This window comes from Pteropus medius, unplaced genomic scaffold (assembly GCF_902729225.1).
Source record: "Pteropus medius unplaced genomic scaffold, Ma_sr-lr_union100, whole genome shotgun sequence".
NCBI classification, from domain to species: domain Eukaryota; kingdom Metazoa; phylum Chordata; class Mammalia; order Chiroptera; family Pteropodidae; genus Pteropus; species Pteropus medius.
In genome coordinates this window covers 7,615,178-7,631,575 of record NW_024340849.1, presented here as the reverse complement: position 1 = coordinate 7,631,575, position 16,398 = coordinate 7,615,178, and the positions used below count along the sequence as shown (strand labels likewise).

The following is a 16,398-nucleotide window of genomic DNA, read 5'->3' as shown; positions in this document are numbered from 1 at the left end:
CTGCTAAAGAAATCCAAAACGACAATGAGCCAGAGGAATCGGGGCTTGCAGTGACAGCGTTCCGCTCTAGTCTCTGCGGGCGTTTCTTTGAGCAGACAGGCTTCTTCGTGCTCTGACTGTACCGCCCACACCTCCAGAGGGCTTCCTGTGTTGTTGCTTCCCTAATGTAACAAACACAACAGTGGGGACAGCAGCAACAACAAGAGTTTAGAGGAAAGAGCAGGTACATTGTCTTCCCCAAAGTAGAATATTTAAAAAAAAAAAAAAAAAATTTTTGAAGAGTGCTTGAACAGTTCAGGTCAACACCATCGTTCTCGAGGGCATTCTGGGTGCTCTTCGTTGGCTTGCTAAGGTTTTTCTTTCCTACCTAGAACATAAAAGTGCAGATTGCATTCATGTGAACTTTTCATTTTAGAGGCTGAATGAGGCACGGTAGCTTTCATTTCAACAATATCACTCTGATATCAAACATGATTATCATGCACATGTGCAAAGTTATTTTAGACATTTGATTTGTTCCAGTGGGTTTAGAACGTTTTAAACAATGATTTTCAAGAGTCTTTAGGATTTACTTGGCACTAATTGGGATCACTAGGTTAAAATCAACATTTGAACAAAGAACAATGACCGCCTACATAAAATATGTTACATGAATTTTTTAGCGAGCCATTCTTTATGAAAGTATCTAATTCTAACCCAGTTGTTATAATAGTCACTAAATGGTATGGTATATACAACACAAGCTTCCACTGTTTAATTTAGGGCTATTTTGTTTTTGACATGCCTACTAATTGTAAGATTTAAAACAATTGTAAGCCCTTAGGGGGTGATTCATTCATTGCCAAAGAGCATAGGTAAGCGTGAGAAATCCTAAGCTATTTGAGAATATGTGCGCGTGTATACAGTAAATTAATAATCACTTTAAAAAATAGATATTATACAACCAAGTTTCCCGAAATATACTTTTCATCATTTTGTTTAAAGTTCTTTTTGAATGAAGTATTGAAGCCTATTATCAGAATGAACATTGCTGTGAAGACGGTGCATTATAGCAAACATAGAAAATATCAATGTCATTGATTCTAACATTTTCAAATAAATCAAAATTTAATTCTTAAAACGATTTTCAAATATACATCATTCATTATTTGGTCCTACAGGTATCCACAGGGCATATCCACCTAAGTCCATTAAAAAACAAACGAAAACAACAACTAAATCTTCAGAATTTAAAAAAAATGGTACCATGTACATTAGTTCACAGTATCCACCCAATTTTAAAGAAAATGGAATCGATAAGGGAAATTATAGTGTGGAGAAGAGAATAGATTTGTAACAAAATAGAAATTAATAACTTATTGAAGGCATTTATAAAGGGAAATCTGTGTAGGAATATAGCTAAAAGAGATGCTAGATTAAAATGCCATATTTTGAGGAAATTATTAGAGCCAGACTTGAACCTTGGAAGAATACATTAAAAAGGGGATTTGTCCCATCCCCATAAGAAAGGACATAAATGGCTTAGCATGTGCTTAAATCATAAATGAAGCAAATATGAGTAGCTAATGTTTTTAAGATGATATTCTAAGTGGAAATAAAAAGAATAGAGTGCAGTGAATGCTCTCCATAGAGAATAGGTGAATATGTGGTAAAATGAAGAAGCAATATGACATTCTATCATGAAATGTGGAAAAACAACTAATAATGCAATTTTAAAAATTGCCATGTTTTTCCTCCTTTGGGGAATTTGGTTTAAATTTTCATTTCATGCTTTTCTTTTAAATCAATTAGTAGAAACAAATGAAAAAATAAAGAAACTATTACTGAAGAGATAGGGTAGCCAACTAATATTTAGTTAACTCTATTAATCCAATATTCTTTATTTAATTACTGAAGTTTCTGCCTGGCTCTACTGAGTATCAGCAGTGAGATAGACCCCTCAATAATTTGGGTGTCAGGATGCTATTCTTTGTCACGCTGCCTCCTAGTCAGTAATGGAGACTTACAAAGACTGCTCTTGATAAAAACTTGTTACCCGACACTGATGGATGAGATGCTGAAAATTTGAATCCCATCCAGTTCTAAGTATATCCCATTCTAACATGCATCATCAATCTTATATTTTTACCAACCTATTTTCATACCCCTTAAATATTCCTGGGGGCTTAATTAGCATTTATCGTCTTTTTGGATTTGTGTTATACAAAAGATGTGATATCAAATTTTCATGTGCCTTGAAACAAGAAAAATGCAGAATTAAAAACACATCTAAAGCAGAATCGTCAGCATTTTATGCGTTCTTGTGTTCTGTAGCATTTGGAAGTCTTTAACTCATTGGTTTTTGGGTTGGCACATAGGGACCTCAGTGGTACAAGTGACAGCGACGGATGCTGACGATCCTACTTATGGCAACAGTGCCCGAGTGGTCTACAGTATCCTGCAAGGACAGCCATACTTCTCAGTGGAACCCAAGACAGGTAAAAATTGAAATGTGTCACTCCTTGTAAAGTCATCACTTGTGTCTTGGCATAGAATTAATATTAGCAATTATTACTCGGTGTACTTGGCACTGGTAACATGTTTATGGTATTTCTCTCAATATGTGTATTATGGTTTTAAGTAGCATATTATTTATAGAGGCAATAGCACCCTTTAAGAATATTATAGTAGTATTCCTACCTATAAAATATTTTATATTACAATGTATTTCCCCTGCTATCTTGTGATTCTATAAGAAAACATTGATTATTCACTTTTCAGTTTTATTTTTGGTTTCTTTAGTTATTTCACATAGGAATTATATATAATAAAATTTAATTTTCAAGCAGAAATCTCCCTGCCAGGCATTAGAATAGCTGGTAGGTTCAGCTTGTCCTTCCACAGGCTGGATTTCCCAGGGAAATTAGTTTAAACATAACAAACAAGATGATCATCTGCTAGACCAAAAAACTAAATTAAAGGACTATTTTTTTAATTTTAGGAAAAAATATTTGAGTCACAAGGCTGCCTGGATAGAATATGTGTGGTTTGGCTAAACATTATGTTTTGCTTTCAAGCTGAAATAGTTTACATTAAGTTAGAGTACAATTTGGAGCACTGTTATTTTGGTTATAAATATTTTATTGATTGTGCGTGTCTGGTTCTGTGTGTAGGGGGGAATGGGCAGGTGTGAAGATGGGTGGGCATGTGCCATGGAATTTCTTCACCATAAAAATCCAAAATGTTTCTATATGTTAATAATTTCACCTTTATCATGGAGAATTCTCCAACTAGCCAAGTTTGCAATTATGAATATTTGATAGTACCTATGACCCTAAATGAATATTTTAATGTCTCTTGTCCTGTTTTTCATATTTAAAGAAAAAGGCAATATTCATTCTCAAATCACTGTGGGGGATTAATGTTTTAAATGTCTTTTGAGAACGACAGTTGTAATCATGCATGAACAGAAAAGTAAATTTAATCTTAGCTCATCATTCATTAGAATTTCAGAGAGACTGCGTTGAATATTTTACACCAAGATAGTGGTAGAGTTAGGAAGCTCCCTGGAAAGTCTAACAGAGAAGAAACAATTCTGATCAAGCGAGTATTGAAGAAGTGAAAGTATGCGATGTGCGGTACGAATCCTGTGAACACAGGTGTGCTTGTGGTTGATCCAACGATAGGTCCGAGATACCTAAATTCAAACACTACCCATCTCCCTGATACACCTGCCCTGTGCAGCCTCCAAAGACACTGACGTGTTTCCAGCAATTTGCTCACAAATTATACACTCTTGAGTTATATAACCTGTCTAAAAATAGCATGTACTCATGCCGAGGTTTAAATATTGTGCTGTTATTCATGATTGGCTTGTGATTTTAGCTTCGTTGAAAAATAATAGGTTTTTTTGTAAGCCCTGTGTAGGTAAGGCCTCACTGATTGATTATCTGGGCAGTAGACTATTGTGTGGGATCACATTATTAGTACTTCAAACTTAATTTCATTTCAGATTCTCAAGGATCGTGCATTACAAAGATGAATAAAGTTCAATTTTGTTTTGTTTAGAGTTTTTAGTGCTGTAATCATTGGGGCTTCTCTTTCTATAGTCATTAGAGCAGAGCTGTTCTGGGAATATTTGTCCTCTCTGCTAATTCATAATATAAGAATGTACTTTTTGAAAAACATGTATTTTTCTGACAAAACTGGAAAATTTGTAGATCTTAAGAGCATGAAGAGCTGTAAATTAAATTGGAATTAGACTTCTTTATTTGGTGTCAGCATGATTCTTATCTATGTGAGAAATAACATTATTTTATTTATCTCCAAATCTAATGACTTTGAGAAGAAAGTAAAACTTTTGACAGGAAAAAAATGCCGAAAATAAGCTCAAGCAAGATTATGTAAACAACAGCAACAAAAAAGGACCAAGAAATCACTGTTAGGTGTATCTCTATAAATATGTTTAACTTCTAATTTCTTTTTTCTTTTCAAAAAGAGAATAATAAATTTATTCTTATTATTAATAGGATAATATTAATGATATGTTACTATTTATTAGTCACATATTATTAACCTAACATGGCTAAAAACTCCAAGCACATATTCCTTCTGTAGCTTACAGGCCAAATGACCTGTAATTTCTCCATTCGCAAAACAAGATGTGGGTAGCTGCAGATACCAGTGTTGACAATTCACTTCCAGAATGGCACTAGAAGCAAGATAATGCAGCGTGGAAGGGACTGCAGAGATTCCTGTCACCTCTCTTCACAGCGTCCCCCAGTTCACTGAGAGACTGAAGATTAATGTGTTCATCTATTCTGTAAACCTGCAACAAATAATCTCATATTTTTATCAGTTTCATATACAACTGCCTACCTGATTTGCAGTTCAAAAATGAATATCCAGGTTTCTTCTTCTAAAAGTAGGAGATTTCAAGATGCCATCTGCATTACTTTGCTAACTATGCCATGATTTTTCCTTTGGAAAAGTATTATTTAAGGATCACTTGTAAAGAGACAATTAGAGATATGAAAAAAGTGAGTAACTTTGACTGTTGGATTTCTCTCCTAATAATTCTATATTTCCTTTCCAAAACGATGCCACTAAGCAAATCTATGAAAGGGTGATGCTGCCGTGCGTTCTTTGCTGATTAGCCGAGAGGCTGTGGACCTCTCTCCCTCATAATAATTCACAAGAATGAAAACACATACATATTGTTATTGCCAGGAAAATGAGAGATGAATAGAAATTAAAAATTAAAACCGAATGAGTAGGAAATTTCTCTAAAAGAATATTAAGGTTTTGTCATCTAGATGCAATAAATTTCTTGGCCAGATATTTTGGTCAATGCTCAATTTATAAAAAAAAGCATGATAAATAAAGGAAGATTATTATCTAAAAAAAGAAGAAGAAAGGAAAAGGTGGAGAAATATGTCCCAGAACTCTTAGACAAGGACCATTTATGCTTGGTCACAGTGAGTGTCAACCTAGGTCAGTGCTCATTGTATAATGTCTTATAGATAACAGAGTATGGAAAAACAAACGTGCACCACTCACACGATCATTATGGCTCTAAGAAGATTTACATATCAAGCAATTATCAATGGAATCAAATAGATATATGACTATATTTCTTTTGATTATCATTGTGGTGTTTCAGAGATTAACTAGAAGCTGTAGAGAGCCAAGAGAACTCAGTGAAGGAGTCACTTAAAGTCACCCTGAATTACTGTGATTGTAGCAACTGTGTCCAAAACAGGTAGCATATTAGAATAAGTGATTGTTAAAGCAACAAAAACTGGCCTACTAAAGAAATATAATTTTAAACGCTTAAAATACGGGTATATTGGGAGGGGTGTGTGTGTTTGTTTTTGATAGCTAGTGCTAAGATCTAAACAAAATATGGTTACTTAAGGTAGTATAAGTGTTTTCTAACTTGGAATATTAGGAACCAATAATACGTTGTTTAAATTATTCTTAAACTGTTGAAAATCTGTGTGTCACCCATAGAATCTATAGTTACCAAACTATAGAATATTACTAAGTATAGGACAGGCCTCATGCAGTATAATCTAGGCATATAATTTATATTTAGGGCTGAAGTATAACACAGAGACCATTGAAGGATCAGTCTTTAAACAATTTAAATTTAAAATTAAATTTTAATTAAAAAATTATAAATTTAGAGGCTATTAAATCATTTTTATGCTGAACATAAGGGAAAAAATGTTTATCCCAATTTATATATTACATATTATGCTATATTATGTATTATATTACATTATATGATATATCATATATAATAATTTTCTTCCCAAAGAACTATTCTCTATCACACAACCCAATTTTGCCCCTGAAAAGTCCATAATATCAGAATTCTTCTTCCTCAGGTCTGAGTCACTAAGGATTTAAATGCTGACTTCCCCCTAAATATTAGAATCTCTTTAATAAAATAGATCAGACAATTTTTAACCTCGTCAATAAACAAAAGGGTCCTAGGTAGATAGATCAGGCATTGTCTTTGAAACGATGAAAGTGTGAGCAATGATTAAGTGGGATTCTTAACTTCTTATATTTGGTTAGTAAAGATGGTCTCATATTGCTGGTTTCAAGGTCTATCTAGATAAATCTTAAATATATTTTATTAATGTTATCTAGATGTACATATACTAAGAATATTAGATATACATGTCACTTTATATATTTACATATAACATAGTTAAACTAAGTTCCACCCCCCAAGTAGATATTATTGCCTAATATACTTACCTAATAATTCACTTACCTAGTTATTAGTTTAAAATAACTAATTAATTCACTGCAACAATGATTATTGAGTTAACTTTCCCCATCAAGCAACATGAAATTCTGAAATCAATTTCTCATACATTTAAAGTCTCAAGGGCTATCAATATTAACTGCAATTGATTAGAAACAAACAACAGCAAAACACACGAATATCTGCAGTATCGTTGATTTCCATTAGGACAGTCATTGTCATCTTTAGTACTTCTTCTCAGATCATCTAGCATCAGAGCCACGATTTAGAATGGTGGTATTATTAATAAACATAATATGCTTTAATAAACATATGCTTATTAAACATAAGCAACTTTTATTCTTTTCTTTGTAGAGAATTTAAATCATTTTGCTGAAAGAGATGGTAGGGGACCGTAGCTGAAAGGGTTATTTATGGTGATTTCACGTCACCGGGAATTAAGTTGTTGGATAGGTTGAAAGAGGAAAAGCAGAACTTGCCATATACTTGTACAGGTGACTGCCTACTATTCTAGATAAGGAGTTCATTTTATTTATTTATAAGCTGGTATTTCCTGAACCTAAAGATCATTTCCATAAAACCTAAAGATCATTCTCTCTATCCAATATTAAGAAGCCGCGCGCTCTTCCACATGTCAGCATTTTCTGGGTTTTGTAATATTGCATATAATTATCAGATCCTCTTGGTCTTTAACATGCATTAAATTTTTTAAAAATAAAACAACAAAAGGCGGCATCTCAAGAGCGACTTGCTGCCTATGTCAGTGTTCTTCACTAGTATGAATTCAGTGAATCGTGATGCATTTTACTGGGATTTGAAATTTTACAGGAGTCATCAAGACCGCCCTCCCAAACATGGATAGAGAGGCTAAAGACCAGTATTTGCTTGTTATTCAGGCAAAGGATATGGTTGGTCAAAACGGAGGACTCTCAGGAACCACGTCAGTCACCGTGACCCTAACTGATGTCAACGATAACCCCCCTCGCTTTCCTCGGAGTAAGTACCTTATGTCACGTGTCACAAGTGCACTAGCTTTCCTTGCCAACCTACAAAAATGTCTTTAAAAGGGGATTTTTCCAAATTCTTCTCAAATCATTATCTTACTACATTCTCCTACAGTTTTGTTTTATCAAGGAGATGATTTTAATTCAGAAATATGGAATAATAAAGCTACTGAAAATAAATAGAAGCAAACATATCTTCGTATTACTTCTGTCTTAAATTATAACATGGTTCTTTTATTTACGTTATTTGACTACGAGACAGTTATGTTTGTTTATGTATTAATGGTTTTATTCTAAGACTTATTTTTTTAAACATTCTGTAAGCTATGTGGTTGTTGCCAATTAGTAATGTAAAAATATTGCTTTATTCATAAAGATAAAAATAGAAGGGTACCCAGCTTTTTCATTCTTTATTTCACACTTTTTTTGACCACTTATGCACAAAGAACATTCCTTTAAGCAATGTTACCACGTCTTTCTTGAGCAAACACTCAGTGTTTTTAAAGAAATCAATCTAGAAACCAGAAAACCCCATGCCTTCAATTTAGTTCCTTTGACCAAAGTGGCTTTTGATTTAACCAAGAAAAAGGAAAAAAGATTGGTAGGTGGCGATGTCCTGATTGTAAAAAAAAAGCATTTCATCTCACTCTTTTATACTTTTGTTTCTTTTTCATAAGCATATGTGGTACTTCTTTAGAATTCTCAAGAACGTAAGGAAACTGTACAGACTACGTCACTAAAACGCGTGTGTGACAGAAATGGGGAACTTAGCTCTTTTACCATCAGATCTTAGAAGAAAATGTCAAACAAGGAAACTTTCCCTGCAGATGTGATCGTCACTGTGGTTTCCTTCAAATACTGCTTCTTTAGATCTTTCATTTTTATTTTACATATTTTAATATTTATATTATTACGTAACATACATTTCAATACCTCTTGGCAAAAAAAGAAAAAAAGAAAAAAAATTACCCTAAGTTTAGCATTTTTAAAAAATGGGAACCTATTCTTGGGCTCTTGATGACTTATTATGGGAGGAAGAGGATTGTAGAATTAAAAAAAGTATAAAGGATAATGTAATTACATTGGGTTCATACTAAAATTAACTGTTCCTCTTTTCATTAAACCTACAGAGATAACAAGTGGTACCGAGAATTTTTATGGTTTCAGTTGTCGTGATTTGATCAGATAGAACACAGGTCTTCTAGCTTACTAGATCCTGTCTTCCTTATTAAAATGGGGGTAGCCAAGGATATGTCCTTAGGCTTTTCGTTTTTGCTGGGATTTTTCTCCACCATGTAGTTACTATTTGAACTTTGAAATTTTAGGATTTTACTAAGGACACTTCTGGATATGTGAAAACGATCACTAAAAACGATAAGCGTTATTGTAATTTTTTTATAAATCAGGAGTTACAAAATTGAGAAAATTGAAAACTGAAACAATTCTCAGCCTAAAATATGATCCCTTTACATAGATGATGTTTTCCTTTCTTTGTTCCTCTCAGAGAGAATCCTTCTCTCTTTATAATAAAGTGAACGTGCATCACATTTTAACAACCAAAAGGAACTGGAATAAGATAGAGGAAGCAGGAAAAAGTAGATAATTAGAGAAAAATGATGAACAGGCATAATCTGAGGAGTTTCCTAGTTTTAAGAGGAGTGTTTATGTTCTTCATCTGCTTCCCAAACATTTTAATTTTTTAAGGAGATGTTAACGAGAAATTTTTACAAAAGAAAGATTTTTTAAAGTCATTCTTCCTTTTGTGCTTCTCTTTCTTGCTGTTCAAATAATATTGCTTCTGCTCTCGTACCGTTGTGGCCCCAAATCCATCCTCCATAAAACCCACTCAGGTAATTCTTATTCTTGGTAAATATATGAACTAAAACAAGGCTAACTTTGTCTTCAAAAACTTTCTTGTCCAGTTTTCTGAAACTTTCTTTGTAAAAGAAACTTATGTAAATTCCAGCATTAAGTAAGCAGAACTATTTAGGCTCTTATTCAATGATTGAAGCCTCAACTATTATATAAGAAAATACAATAAATTACTATTTTGAGTATTTTATTATATTTTAACTATTGGCATTCATTGGTTACATATATGTATAATTATTTTAAATTTATTTTTGTATTTAAAGTAGCACATTTCTCTGGAAATACAGGAATGGAGATTCTTCTTCCACCTTTCCTCAAGCCAGCTCTTTCTGCTGTAACATATTGATTATTATCCAGTCGTCCCCATGAAATAACTCGAGGCTACATGAACCTTGTCAGATCTCTCACATTGCCTTAGCATACTCTTTATCAAAAAATAAAATACAAATTAAGCAAAAATGATGAAAAATAGCCAAATGGTTACATTTTCCTTGTTTAGCTTGGTGTAAGGTTTTGTTCATTTTTTGTTTTGAATGTTACAGGATCTTACCAATATAATGTCCCAGAATCACTGCCGGTGGCCTCTGTGGTGGCCAGAATTAAAGCTTCCGATGCGGATATAGGAGCTAATGCTGAAATGGAATACAAAATTGTGGATGGTGATGGATTAGGGGTTTTCAAGATTTCTGTTGACAAAGACACACAGGAAGGAATCATTACTATACAAAAGGTAATATTTATTTGTTATTTTTGTTTTCTGTAAGGGTAACATCACAGAATTTATTCTATTGAGAAGCCGTATCTGCTTTGATGGAAGAATCTATTAGACAAACTGAATGGCTACATAGAAGAATCATTGTTATTTTAATTTTAATAAGAAAAGCTGTGCATTTATTTGTAGGTGTCAGAATCTTAGGGAAACTTGAATGAAGTATGTAACCACACCCCATCAATTCTATTTTCTGAGTAAACCAACAGCCCTTATCTCTAGTTCTAGAGCATTAAGGTGTACTGGCAAATGTGCTATTTTAAGTGACCTACTTGGAGAGATAACTATGCCACTTCGTTGACTATTCCAGTAATGAAACACTAAAATCAGACAAAAGCTTTTATAAGCAAACTGGACAAGCACTCCACATACAGGAAGACAATGAAATAGAAACCAAAGTGTTCAAAACTTGCTGCTACATCACCAATTTTTCTTTATTAAAATTCATACTAATTGAAGTGCTTTAAGAATTCATACAAACACAGCATGGAAAGTCGCGAAGCCTATCATAACGCCTTTGATATAAGTGCAAAGGAGAGAGGCAGTCGTTATCATCCAAACTAGAAACTACTCGCCATGGTGTATTTAAATTAGCTCCCAGACTGATCAGATATGGGGGGAAATGAGCTTTATACTCCCTCTGCTCTGTCTAGACATGCTCTTTGATAAATATTAATTTTTAGAAGTGTCGAAAGGAATTGTTACAGGATGTAGTCTTATTATCTCAAATATGTGAAACACTAAACATTAAAATATATATGAAAATTCCCATTCTCCAAATGCTGGGATTTTATGCCTGCTTGAAAGTCCAGGTGTGTAACTCTGTAATTAACTCTCCTCAATAATTAACACGCATCAATAATGAAAGTTATATTTTACTTGGTACAGGAAAACATATGTTTGGTTTCAGGCCAATGGGAAAAACATTTTTGCAGTTAGTTCCAGTGGACAGCTGCTGTTTTAGCTCAGCTGGTAACAGTCTGTGTGAAAAAGTTATAATAACTAGGATTGGCCAACTGTTGGTAAAATATTTTGTTTTGTTGTCTAAAATAAAAGGAATGCAGTAAGGTACACTGCTGCTCAAATATTTCAAAGATTCATCTGAAATCTCATTCAAGAAGGTTAAAATATATATGGAAATTATTGTTATCGAGCACATGCATATATTTCATATATTATGAGATAGCATAAATAATAAAACAAATATAAATATATACTTGAAATGAAATATTTGATTCAGTATTAGGAAAAAAAATTATCTTTGATTCCTTAATATTATATCTAGGTGTTTTAGAGAATTGCTAAAAAGAAAACTATAAAAACTGGATAAAAATGAATTTATTCTCAAACCATAAAACTAATCAAAAAATTACAAGGTGAAGATTATGACTTACAATAATACGAAGATATAATTATTGCTGTTATAGGTAGTGATTGATATCTGTTAGACTTTGAGTAATATAAGGGCTTTGTCTTACTTGATTTTCTGAGCACTCAAAAAGGTATTATTAGTACAGAAAAAATATGAAAACATAAAATGTCCAATAAAAGAAGAAATGGTTAAATAATTTATGATATTGCCATACTGTGGAATTTTGTGCATCATCAAAATGATGTCATGACATTTCCTTTGCATATTAAGTAATATAGAAAATGATTATAAAAATATAATGTAAAAAATCAGTATCTAAAATTTAATAAACCCTGTTTTAAATTTTAGAAAAATTGCATATTTATATGGAATAAAATTTTTATAAAATAAATACATTTATATAGAATTTTTCATTGCATGAGAAATGTTAAAATGTTAACAGTAATTATTTCTGGATCTTTATTATGTTTTAATATGTCCTATCCATTAGTGATTTTTATAATTACAATGTTATTAGATTCATAAAAATATTAATAGGCCAAAATATATCCCATTAACAGCACTTCGTAATTTGCTTTAATCTTATCATGGATGAAAACCACTTGTCTGAATGCAGGAAGAGTCACAGAGATGTCAGTCAGTGGGTTCAAGTTTTGTCTATTGTTGAAGCTCTCTCGAGTACTAAAAAAGACATCATCCCCTGTCTAGTGAAATGAGATTTAAAAACATTCCAAATCCTTTAAACATTTAGATTAATGGATTTTTAATTTTGGATCTAAGAGATCTGTACCCTTGCACAGCCACCTGAGCGATGTTTTGCACCTACTAAAAACTTGATAATTGGCAAAGATTTGTCAGTCAGTCATTATATGAGAAATAAACAAAGTATCTTAATAATTTCTTATGCTAAATGCAAGATCAGGTTCTTTGCAACTAGAAATAACTTTTCTTTGTTGTCTTCTAGATTCTTGCAACTAGAATGTTTTCAGATTCTTTGCAACTAGAAATAACTTTTCTTTCTTGTCTTCTAACATATGAACACTGTCCAATTTTTGTTCTTTCTCCTCCTGTGCCTGTTTTCTTGCATAATGTCAGTGATCATTTGGGAATAATTAAGCACACTCAGTGCACAGGAGAACCCTGAGAAACAATGATGGTGGAGAATTTCAGTTTTACTGCTGTGACATAAGTAACCAGTAAAAACTTCAAGCAAATTTCATTCATTTTGAACTTCTATGAAGTGTAAAACTGAGTCGACATCTATGAAGTGTCAAGAAACTACATTTAGGCTAAATGCTGAGCTTCCAAAGAAACCGCTTGAAAGCCCAGGTGTTGAACGCTAACTTCATCATTTTGAGTCTTTTAAAGTACTGGTTCATACTGTTTGTATGAACAATAATTTAGACTAAGAAATGAGTAATGGTTTCTCACTTTTAACATGGTTGCTTAAATTTGCTCTAACTTTGCTAACGTGGAAGACTGAGCTGATGTTTAAGTTTTATCTTCATGCGGAGGTATATTTTCCATGTTGGGGCAGAACCATGAGACTCAGAAAGCAAAATAGTCTATGCTAACAGATTGACATGATCCTAAGCAGTACATAGTTCTGCAAATTTTAGTGATTATTAACTCATTATATTAAAACGGATGATCTGAAACTCTAATTGAAAAAGGTAAAATTTAAACAAACACATGGCGTTTATAATACACGGATCATATATACGTAGAAATAAGTGAAAATCTCACAGTTTTCTTCATGCTAAAAATCTTCAGTGTTAGCATATGTCACCTCACACTTTCTTATTACCCTCATTCTCCACACAGTTCTGAATAAATACTAGATATTGGGGTAACCACCTGGTATACATCAGCCTGACTTTTATTTCCAAAACCCACCTCAATCTCATTTTTTAAAATTGTCATTTCACATGATCTGCTAATATAACCCAGTGCCTATCCATCTGCAGTTCAAACTTAGTGATTACTGAATTTTTTTCCATTTGAAAAATGTATGGCATTATAGATTCATCTGATTTTGGATAAAAAACAACTGTTAAGCCATAATTTTCTCATTTTCAATACTTATTTCAATTATTTATTCATAAACATAGTTCACATTTTACGTGCAGCTACTACGTCTGGCACTGTATTATGATCTCGCATTAATCCAGGGCGTGTTCTCTTTAAAAACCTTAAATAAGGTGCATATTCTGATTTCTCACATGGATGTCAAAGAGCTATTGGACCCCTAGAACCGTTTAAACTAGTCTTGCCAGGTATGTATCCCCACCTTCCTCAGTTTCATCCAAAGATCTAGAGTAGACACCGAGCTACTTCCCATTCTTGGAAGCAAGATCAATTTTTTTTTGTAGCTCTACAAGCAACCCCTCTTCCTTTCGAGTCTCCTGTGTCCCATGCGTACTTACTCTCACCCGTCTTTCAAGTCTGGAAAATTGCTCCTGTTCTTTCCTTAAACCAAATAAGGGAAGTAAAATTGTCTGTACAAACTATTTTTTTTGGGGGGGAGGGGTTTGTTTGTTTGTTTTTTAGGCGAGGCAACCCTTGGTCGACCTCACAAATAGCAAGGACCTTGTCAGCTTACGATCTCTTATTTTTAATTCTTTACGCCTACAGCACCTGGTCTTCCTAGGTGGTCTCCTAGGAAGTACTAACCAGGCTCGACCCTGCTTAGTTTCCGAGATCAGACGGGATCGGGCTTGTTCAGGGTGGCATGGCTGTAGACCAAACTGGTTTTCTTATTTAAGGAAGAATGTGTGTGCGTGTGTGTGTGTGCGTATTTCCCCTGACCAATGATGGGAGCTGGTCTAATAAAATGTAATGATGTCTCAGTTCCACAAACACCATAGATTTTTCGTAGACTTAGCTGTGCCCACTAGGATGTGGATGAATATCCAAGGCTCGGTAGAAGTGTCCAGGAGAGCTCAGGCCCATCTGCCAGTCCCTCCTAGTATCTTAAAGATTTGAACATGGCCTAAGGAAGGAGTTGAATAGTGGATCGATGACACTTCCCCAGAGAGACGGGGAATGGGGGACCTCCTGTGCAGATTCCCTGTATGAGGCAGCATGCTGAGTTCAGAGAATGAGAACCAGGACCGTCTTCCTGGAGTGTAATGTGGAAGGGGATGCTGGCCCCAGACGGGCAGCGTAAGTGAAAAGGCTTCTTCATGCCCCTATGCCTCCTTCACGACGGGACGGTTGATAACTAAGAACCTATGTGCAATGATTTGTAGATGAGAATGGATTGCAAATAAAGATTATGATAAGGTATTTTAGGTACAGCTACAATAGAATATACTGTGGGATAGAGAATTACATTATTTTCTAATTTCTCTTGAACCTTATAATTGGAATCGTCTGTGATCTAATTCATTTCAAGCATTTCACTTCTTTTCAAAAGACTGTATCATAATGATTATCGATATTTATTTAATATGTTGTTTCTTTCTTGGTCATAGTCAAATAGTACACCTTTTATTATTGAGTTTAAAGCCTTGAGGTCATGTCTGGTTTCTTTGCTTGCCCCTTCTTGGTCCATAATAGCTCTCGGCTGTGTTGTTTTTTTTTTTTTTCTTTCTTTTCAACTTTATCATAAGGTTGATTATCACTGCTTCAGTCAGAACTATTATTTTGATAGCTCCTGAGCTCACAGCCTGCTTCTGACTTCTCAGTTCTTAAATCCATCCTTTTAAATTGGTGTTCAGAACTCAATACGATTTTATTTTTATCATTTTAACTAGTTTGAAAAGAATCTACCTTACCAAGGGTATAAGACAGCGTAATAATGGCAAATTGAAGGGAAGTGGCAAAATAATCACTATTAAGGTTATATAACTTAGAAATTCTTAAAGAATTCATTGAAGAATTATTAGAATTAATGAGAGCTACAGAAGTACGTTAAAAATCAGTAGCTTCATGATAGCTCACGAGAACAGTTGTCTGAGCTTCTGACCTTCAGTCCACCTATAGGGTTTCAGTCCACTAGGCATTGAGTATGTATCCCTCTTGTCCACATCTTTAAAATCCTCCACCAGGTTCAAGTGCTTTTCTGTCATGAAGCCAACAGTATTTCTAGTCTCCATTTCAGAAGTGTCTTTGCTTACACTTTTTTTTAAAACTAAAGTCTCTTTGGAGTGGCTTTCTCAGAAGAAGGAAGTCTGTACCCTAAGATTTTCTGATTCTGTCAGAACCAACAACTACTTGTGGCCCTCAAGGACAGAAATTTTGATCTTCAGTTCTACTTAGCGAGATTTCCGTGAAATTGGGGTCCACGTTCCATTCCAGGTAGCACATTTTCAGAGACCGCTCACAGCAAGTGGAGTTTGCAAAACAATGTATGAGTCCCATAAATTCAGTGTCCTTTCTATACCACCAAGTAGTGGAATCATCTTCGAAATTCAGGATGGATTTCTGAACCCGAGTCACAAGAGCATTCTGACTAGAACCAAGAAATTCCCAAAGAAGACAAATGAGGCCTTCTTCCATTGTTCTCAGAGTACTTTTAAATTTTCACTGAGATAAACACTAGGGTGCTATGGGCGGTCCGCAAAAATGAGCCATTTGTTGCTAGCTTTTCTGGTCTCTCCAACTGTAGGAAAACTCT

General features: G+C 33.9%; 1 protein-coding gene and 1 pseudogene across 2 annotated transcripts in view; one reads left to right on the top strand and one right to left on the bottom strand.

The window, feature by feature from the left end:
* The window catches only part of CDH7 (cadherin 7), a 120,993-nt gene that overhangs the window by 49,532 nt on the left and 55,063 nt on the right, over window positions 1-16,398 (top strand). For both annotated transcript variants that reach the window (XM_039839981.1, XM_039839972.1), the window contains exons 4-6: window positions 2,358-2,477; window positions 7,589-7,756; window positions 10,179-10,366. In XM_039839981.1, the coding sequence (XP_039695915.1) occupies window positions 2,358-2,477; window positions 7,589-7,756; window positions 10,179-10,366 (476 nt within the window). The remainder of the gene's footprint in view (window positions 1-2,357; window positions 2,478-7,588; window positions 7,757-10,178; window positions 10,367-16,398) is intronic.
* Window positions 14,403-14,520, bottom strand: LOC120589834 (uncharacterized; annotated as a pseudogene).